Source organism: Ambystoma mexicanum, chromosome 2q, assembly GCF_040938575.1.
Source record: "Ambystoma mexicanum isolate Mex_15411 chromosome 2q, UKY_AmexF1_1, whole genome shotgun sequence".
Classification (NCBI taxonomy): Eukaryota; Metazoa; Chordata; class Amphibia; order Caudata; family Ambystomatidae; genus Ambystoma; species Ambystoma mexicanum.
The window spans coordinates 875,037,766-875,046,833 of record NC_090924.1 but is presented as its reverse complement, the minus strand read 5'-3'; the positions used below and the strand labels follow the sequence as shown (position 1 = coordinate 875,046,833).

At 40.3% G+C, this 9,068-nt stretch overlaps 1 protein-coding gene across 1 annotated transcript in view; it reads right to left on the bottom strand.

The window, feature by feature from the left end:
- Positions 1 to 6,290: 6,290 nt before the first annotated feature.
- The window catches only part of MASTL (microtubule associated serine/threonine kinase like), a 1,019,298-nt gene continuing 1,016,520 nt past the window's right edge, over positions 6,291 to 9,068 (bottom strand). The window contains exon 12 of the mRNA XM_069648115.1: positions 6,291 to 7,369. Within this exon, the coding sequence (XP_069504216.1) occupies positions 7,212 to 7,369 (158 nt within the window). The 3' untranslated portion in view covers positions 6,291 to 7,211. The remainder of the gene's footprint in view (positions 7,370 to 9,068) is intronic.

The following is a 9,068-nucleotide window of genomic DNA, read 5'->3' as shown; positions in this document are numbered from 1 at the left end:
TTCGCTTTTAAGCCTAAAGCTTAAATGTCAGTGAATCCGGAGAACATTGACATACTCCTCTTAACATGTTTTTCATTCTTTCCCACAATCGTTTCATCATTGAGCAAAACCAAAACATATGACCCATCAAGCCCGGCCCGTGGTCACATTGCCAACACATGGGAGGTTGCATAAGCTCTACAATATAGGTACAAGGCACAGTATAATAGATACCCTATAGTAGTTTATACTGCAGTTATCCAAGTCTGAGGGAAATTCAAATGTCCAAGATCAAATTCCAGAAGGCAATAAACTCCACAGGTTCTATTTGAGTGCGTTGATCCAGCGATCATGCACATGCCAGAGATACAGTCTGTGCGCTATTCCGGATCAATAATAAATATGTCTGTTCAATCCGTGGCTATTCTGTGTCTGGGTCCCTCAGTCTCCTTCCAGCATGTTAATGTACGGCCACTAGCGGTAAGGTGTATTTTTTTTTTTTTTTTTTTTTTTTTACACATAAGGTCTGCTGCAGCACTGAGCGGAACAGCTATTCTCTCTCTCATAAAATGACATTATGGCAAATCATCTCAAATCTCAGCAAGTTTGAACCATGATATAGTTCTTTAAGAGCTACCTCATTTGCTGTTTTATAGAACAGAATATGCAATCGTAACTCCTTGTACACCATGAATCTAATATTTCATAAGCAGGTAAGGTAGTGGTATATCTGAAAAATGCAATATTTTCCTGCATGCCCTCAATGTAAATCCAATTCTTTGATGTATCTCCGGACCAGCTTCCATGTTAATTAAAACATTTGGGGAAAATCCTGTTCATGCATCTTATCAATTTAAATTGGTTTTCCATTGCAGAATATTCTCTAGATTGACACACCTGTTGATCATGCCCAACTGTGCTGTTCTGTAATAGGATCTCTAATCGGGAAAAGCCAGGTCACCATTATTTTTTAGTAGTTTCTTCTATTATCTAGTATTAGTCTGGCTTACGGTTTTCTACATAAATATCTTGAAAAGCACGTTTCCAAATGCTGGAAAACAGATGCCGGGATACGTAGTTGAAGCATCTGCTATAGATATGCAAGCTTGGTCATGACATTTTGTTCTATAGCATTAATTCTACCAGTTATTGGACAATGATAGTACACCCATTTCACTAGATCATCCTTGATTTGATGAGTAACGGGTATATAATCAAATACATATAATTTTCTCGGGTCAAAGGGTTTCCATTTATCCATATATTTTAACTGTCTGGGCAATAAACTGGCTTTGCCCCGTTTAGACCCTTTTTCGGGTGTCCTGTTGGTGTAACTGGCACATTTTTTGTTGTGGAATGTGGCAAACAGGTCTACTGCTGGTTGCCCCAAGTGCCAGAATAGTGACTGCAGCGTTGAGGAGTTGCGCTCCCATTCGTGGCTTTGCGACGCTCGTCTGCTGAGGCTGTCTACCATCTGGTTCTGTATTTCTGGCAGGTGGAACACTTGCATGCTGATCCTGTGGGAAATGGTCCAATGCCAGGTCAGTTGTGCTACCTTGGACAGCGTCTTGCACCTTGTCCACCACCTAGTAATTGAGCAATTGAGGTTTTCCGGTGCAATTACTTGTGGTTTACTGGTCTTCAAATACACTTCAATCTCAGTGCATTCTCCTAAACACCTGATGCAAGGGTCATGCGAGCAATCCCTGCTCCCACCAATACGCTTATGTGGCATTACGTTCTACATTAACTGCCTTAATGGAGCGTGTGAATTACAGATGCAGTGTTCTGCTGTAACTGATGTCTCTTCAAGCCATACTGCGGCCCACCACCGTACCACCCCGAGCCGCTCAGCACAGAGCTACTGTGCTGTGCAGCAGAGCCCACACACATCAGTCTGGCAACGTCTGCCAGCAGGCCGGCACTTCTTTGCTGTTCTGGTGGGAGAGCAGATGAGGGCAGGATAAAGAGACTGCGCAATCGATTGGGGTCGAATTCATACTCTGGAAGCTATGCTTAATGTTGTTTCCCCAGTTTGAGTGGAGCTTCGAGTAACCACCCTCGTAATTTCTTTTTAAGCACTTTGATAATGTGAGTGTGATGGTTATTAAGTACGATATAGGGAACAAATATTCTGAGCATTGAGGATATTTAACTGATGAAAAAATAGAACAGGTTTCATGATATGATTTCTAACCCAGTAGCTTGTCAAGAATATTTTAAATGGTCTCCCTCTAATCAGAAACTGTGTCTTAAAAACACATCTTTATTTTAATTGCCTGCATTTAAACTCAGTATTGAGGCAGTGTGGCTTTTGCCCTTACTATCCCTCAGAGATAGAATCCAACATGCATTTTCTTTTCCCACAAGATGGAGCTTTGAAAGATAACCCTGATTACTATTCTCAAAAACCTTATATGTACTCAATGCTGCACCCAGCTCTAATTTCTTTAACTTGCTTTTGTGCCTAGCAGTAACATGGGCAATCCTACAATATCTATGGTCTTCTCTCAGTATGCTTAATCAATGAAATCCTAACGAGATTAGTATTAACTTTTCATTTTAATGCTGTATAGACAGTTAATGTTTCTATATTTCTTCTCATTATTACTTTTACCATAATTTCTTTTACACATTATAGTATTTATTTGGCTTTTAACACTTAAGGTTATATTGAAACTGCTGAAATACTGTAGATTTACTGACAGTGATAGAACTCAAATATCAGACTAAGAGCATGCGGGCATCGTTCCTCTTTTTGCACCTAGTGACTGGACAACACTGTCGAGGAACAGGTAAACAGGTCATCCCTAGCTTCCGCCCCCTCACCTCTGTCATATTGCAACAACAGGAAAAGAGCCCTATGTGGCACACTAGGCATTATCCCAGTACCACAGAGTGTATGAGAGACGATAGGCACTCAGACAACCATACTGAATGTACTCTCGCACTGAAAGGGTGGAAGGATGTCTGCACACACCATTGGACATCATGGAGCTATAAGTAAAATCTGACGGAAACAGTGTCGTCATGAAGGAAAGATACTGAGATGTACTGAAATTATATGAAAATACCGAAGAATAAAGATGCAACTGAAGTAACATGAGAAACATGTAAATGAAAATGAACAAATCATATATGCAAAGAAGATAAAGTAACCTGCTGACTAATTATATATATGCAGAAACGCAAGGTAGATGAGACATATAGAGGCATGCTGCAGAAGAAATCATAACGTGGCTGGGGCTGCCGTGACAAAAAGATGGACGTCGTGTTCGTATTAAAACCAATCAAGTTACCTCAGAGATGGACCACAGCTGCAGAGTCAGGAGACGCTGGAAAAATCGCTTCACGTGAGGAATAGAGAGGAGTCCGTTGGCTTGGGATCTAGGATGTTACTTCAAGGAATAACTGCAAGGCACGTAGGGAGTCAAAAGGATAAGCCATGTACATAAGACATATTAGATTAAGGAAAAAAGAAAACATCTGCAAATGCCAAGTATTAGACAATCAAGGATGTGAAAAGCATATGCAAGGCAGAGTGATCAAGTCTATAGAGGCCAAGAGGAGTAAGGACACCCAACACAGTTGAATCAAATCGGAGTGAATAGAAGGGTGAAATTGACAAGTTCCTAGTCTCCTCAGACGTCATTCAGAAGTCGAAAACGAGGGCTATTCATTAAGCTCCAGATGAAGATATTGTGTACCTACACTCTCATAAATGTCTCATAACAGAGAACAGGCTGCAAGGTCAACTACAAACAAGAAGCCTTGGCTTGGGGCCTGACCGATGAGAGGTGATGGACTAATTGGGCAAGTGGGTAGTAGACTGACGTTGCTCTCGGCACCTGGGTTTCGTTTTGCTTATGTGCGAACGAGCCGAAAGCCCAAGGTTGGGTGAGAAAGCCAACCAATCATAAGGTCTATGAGGCAAAATGCTATACAAGGTTGCACAGGCCAACCCTGTTGCTATATTCTGCTATAATCAGTATTATACGTATTTAGAGGTGGTTCAAGGTGTGCTCACCAGATGAGGGGCATCCAATAATATCACTAATATTTACATAATATATCATATGTGTTCCTTTAACAAATACTCCCATTTGCTGCCACCTAGGGTGACGTCATAAATGACGCACGTCAAGTTTTAAAACCTTTGCATAATAAAATTTGGTTGCAAGTGTGTGGACTACTTACAGCTTGTTGTTCGCCAGATTGCCCTATTTTATTTTATGCTGATAATAAAGTAGTGATTTGCCATATTCTTTGAGTCAGTCCGGTTATTTGGGTCTGAGATCATTATAGGTAATTCCATCTAGCACACGATTTGCTTCAAGGTGCTAGAAGAGCACAGCATTGCACAGGGTGTCAAGGGACAACAACCTTTGCATGGCAAAAAAAAAAAAAATTGGTGGATTTGTAAATGCAAAGAGTTTGCCCTGCAACATCCTGTCCATTTACATTATGGAGAGAGTAAAAGACACTAGCTGCAGATTACAAACACTGTGTAGACTTGCAGAATCTGAAGAATCCCTAAAAGCGGAGGGTCAGTCTGTGGCAATCATGTAAACAAAATCTGCCATTGCCAAGGAGCATGACAAAAAAAGTGCTAAAAAGTTATACAAACGGGATTTATGTAGTGCGGCCAAGGGCAGTGCAAAAGGGACAATACAATAATGGATTCATCACTATTGCCCGTGGTAAGGGTGAGGTCCAAAGGAGAAAGGTGTGAGCATCTAGGTAGATCCTTTCGGAACAGTCACTACATGAAACAGGCTCTAAAATGCAGGACTCCAAACACAGGTGACCTATTAAGGCAGCTAGTTATCTCACGAGAAGAAAATAAACGAGCAGAGTGAGAACTAAGATAGAGGAAACAAGCTTATTTTTTAACACTGACCTACCGAAAAGGTGTTGCTGTGAGTTAGAGTATCATTTGTCTGGAGTTGGTTGGGATGAGATTACAGAAACCGTGATGGTATGGGGAGGGTTTGGAGAGTTGAGCTGGAGGCAGGATGATGGGTAAACGTGTCATTTAGAACACAGTAGACCGTACACTACACAGCTAAATGCCACATATATCTTTATTTCATTATTATTTTGGCCAGGCAGGGAGAAAGTGATTTACTCAGAATCACTATCTTTTGTCACGTAATAATGCCATGATTAGAAACCAGGTGAAAGGTTCCAAGGTTAGCCACTAGTGCGCATCTTCAGCTTAGACCTATCCTGAGGATATGCCCCACCAACAGGGGCAGCAAGGGGCCAGTATCAGAGGTGGACAGAGACAATAAGCAATTGATTATCTTCTTGAGACTTTATAATATGACTGACAGAAAGGTTTCACTATTCAGACCTGTTTTGTCGTACATTTACAATAGGAAATTGCATAAACAGTTTCAGATTAATGATTAAGAAATATAAAGGTGTGTATATTTTATTCACTATTTTCAAGAAACACAAGACCAATCCACTTTCCAAAGTACATTAAGATGTCACAATGGTGCACATCTGGGAGATGAAGACTACAAGCTAGAATACAAGACAAGTTAAGGGCTGCGGTTTTATTTGAACAAAACAAATGCAGTACAAATACTAGTTTGTACCAGAAAGCACCAAATGTTTTTGATCTCATTCCTTTAGTGGAGAGCAAAGCATCATTTCAGAAATGATTCATGGCCTTGCCATTTCCATCGCTTCTAAATAACTGCACTGAATTTTACTTATTCTCTTTACTCATCCTTCCAGTTTTTTGTTCAATATCCAGCAGCCGCCCTGCGTACTGTTCAATTTTGGCAGCGCTCTTGCAAAAGTGCTTTTTAAATCCCAACAGATCTGATTGTGCATGTAAGAAAAATCAATTTTGCGCTGGAGAAGCAATTGTTCAGTTCTACCAAGTTATATTATGATCAGTTCTGTATATCATATGTATGTGCTTGAGGTTTCGAAAGCAGAAATAGTGAGGCTTGTATAACAAAATGTACATTGGTTTAGTTCCATGTTCTACCAGAACGTGCATTAGGTCAAAAATGGTCCTTATGTTAAAATTCATGTCCTGAACCACAGGAAAGTGTGTGCAATAAGGGTTCTGGTGCTTCTGCCCACCTTAAACCCTAATGGAGCACCGTGGCACTTGGTAGGAGTTCTGTATGGAAAAGGAGTACTATCAGGTGAAATGGGCTGGATGAATGAAAAAGAAAAGAAAATTAGGGTCGGCAGGTTAATCACAAACTCTTATGTTCTGTTCTTTGGCCTGCCGATCCATTTAAAACTATGTGCACAGATGCCACATTAAAAACACAAAGAAATCATTAGATAATCATCACTTTAATCGATCTTGTTAATCGTGGTATATTTTGATCTTCATATTTTAGTGTTCCATTGGGTATTAAAAGTTACATCATTTGATTTTGTACAGCGTTTTGAAAGAGGAAAACGAAAGAGTAATACATTTGGTAGATCGCTAGCATTTCCCACAGTGCCACCAACAAGTTAAATATTGGAAAAACTGTGCAGCATTCTCTAAACCTAGACAAATACCAATGACTCAACTGTAATATAACACTGGCGTCTAAAGGGCTGTTTTTCTTAAAACCAAAGTGGATTCTGAAAGACTTGTTTCACACCACAAAAAAAATGTAAAAAAACGTATAATCCGATCAGACTGTCATCATTAAAAGCAAAACGTTAACTTTACTGCTACATTAAAAATTGCTTGTACACTGATGGGAGCAACCATAACTGTCCACACAAGAGCAGCACATGTTTAATTTTACAGAGAAAACCCCTGGACAAAAGAAGACTTTGTTTATCGAACATTATCAAAGTCCTAACCATGTCTACAGAAAAAACATGCATATCCACCGAAAGTACACTCGTTTAGATACATAAATATACAATTATAATCATAAGCAAAAAATGTTTACATTCCCTGCAGATAAATAGCTTGACTTAAAGTCTCATAAGGTGCATTAATGAAAATATCAAAGTAGTCCTTTTTAATCAAAATTCTTCTCAAGAAGGAAATCATTTATAACCATTTTTTAAAGAAAAGTGCTTTGGTTATTTCAGTCATACTCTTGCAACTTTTTTGCAGATCTTACACATTAAAAGCACACTGATCAAAAAAATAAAACAAAAATCGAAAACCTACAAAACACACAAATAAGACATCAAGTGAGAGGAAAGAATTCAACACAACAGTACATAAACGTTCAAATAATTTCTTTCTGTTAAAGGCTAAAACCAGACACTGTTAAATGCTCAGCATTGTTTCTAGCATCAAAATAGGTAGTATCAGTTTCATCGTCAGGCTGCGGGATGAAGGGCATAGTTTGGTTTTGCAGGTTATTCCAGTCCAGGCCATCGAAAAGTGGATGACTTTTCAGTTCTAGAAACAAATTCATATTGAAACTATCAAAGCAAGAATAAACAGTCATGAGATATTCAAAACAGCATGGTGAAAGACCAACAGTTGGCAGTCATAGTGAAAGTTTACCCATCAAGTAATGGCCAAAAGGAAATCTCTGATAGTGAGTATGGAAAAGGTGAAGTGGAGAAAAAAAGAAAACACTTATTGCATGAAAAACAGTCTGAGAGCCTAATCATTGTCACCTAAAGACATCTTTTAACAATTACTTATTTCAACTACTTGCGGTCATGGCCGAGGATCAGAAAAAAAGCAATATCATTGAGGAGAACCCATTCTTAAAAGAGCCAGCTTCAGAAAAGCTGTCTGTTTTAACAGTACCATTTATCAACAAACCAGGTTTTTCCTTTTCTTACTTTGATGCCAATTTAAATATAAGACATGGATTACTCACAGTAATAGCATTTCTGATGATTGTATCTGCTTAGATTCACATGCTGTGCATATGGTCCGACATCCATTGGTAACCGCAGAGTATTGCATCTTGTCTTTCAGGGACCGAAAGGGGACGTCAGCATAGGCGTGTCTGTAACACTATCCCTATTGTGACGTGTAGTGTACCCAAAATCCCTCACGCACAGAGGTCCCTCAGATTGTTTTTTTCTGCCCATATAACTGGTCGCCCTATAGCGGAGCTCTTTATAATCGACATTGTTTATCTTTATACCGAATTCGTCGGTTATTTCCCCTTAAGTCACTTTGACAGCGATTCAAGCAACCTCGACGAAAACTGCGGGAAGTTTCGACAGTGGATTTCGGCGCCTAAGATCCGGCGGCTGAGCCATCCACGTGGCCGGGCCCCCTGGCCGACTTAAACAGTAGGGAGAATGGGGTCGGGGTGGCCATATATTTCATTATGTCTCTCCTCTTTCCCCCTCTTTGCCCTCTAGGTCTGGTCATAAAGCAGTGGGCCGTGTATGGTATGGCGCAGGCTGAACCCCCATCCCCCACCGCCACACCCGCTGAAAGTGACGGGGGCACTGATGATGACCAGACATCCGTATCGGATGGTCCGCCACGCCTATCCCTGACCCCTCTAGGCCTGACGTAAGTCTCGCTTCGGAGACAACACCATGCGACAGGGGCATACAAAAACCACGAAACAATAAGCACACAACCCTACCACCGATTTCGACGGTTCCGTTGAAAAAAGTGAAAGCGCCAATAGGACCGCTGAAAATGTTGACGGAATCCCCTGATCTGGCTTACGAATGAGGATCTAGACGTTGGATCCTGCAAACAAGCTTACCATTGCGATCATAAAAATTCAAATGGGACGTACAATACTTTTAAAGGGGGTACTCCTGTATTAACAACAAGCCCCACTCTCCAACCAAAAACAAAAATCATTTTCCACCGTAGTTGCAAAACCTTGAAAGCTGGGCCTGTACCACCTAATCTCAAGAGCAACGATGTTGGGCAGATGTGTTACTTGGGTTTGGCCTGAAGCAATGTCAACAGGTACTGGGGATGGATTACTATGTTTCTTTTAACTTTTTTATTGATTTTCTGCTCACAACAGATTGGTAGATCAATAGCAAAAATAAGTAAGAGCTTTCGTAGCAATATATAGTACACAAGATAATGGAAATGACATTTCACTAGTCAGTTAGCACCATAAACACAGATATGGGAGGCATTTAAGACTTTCAATTGAAAC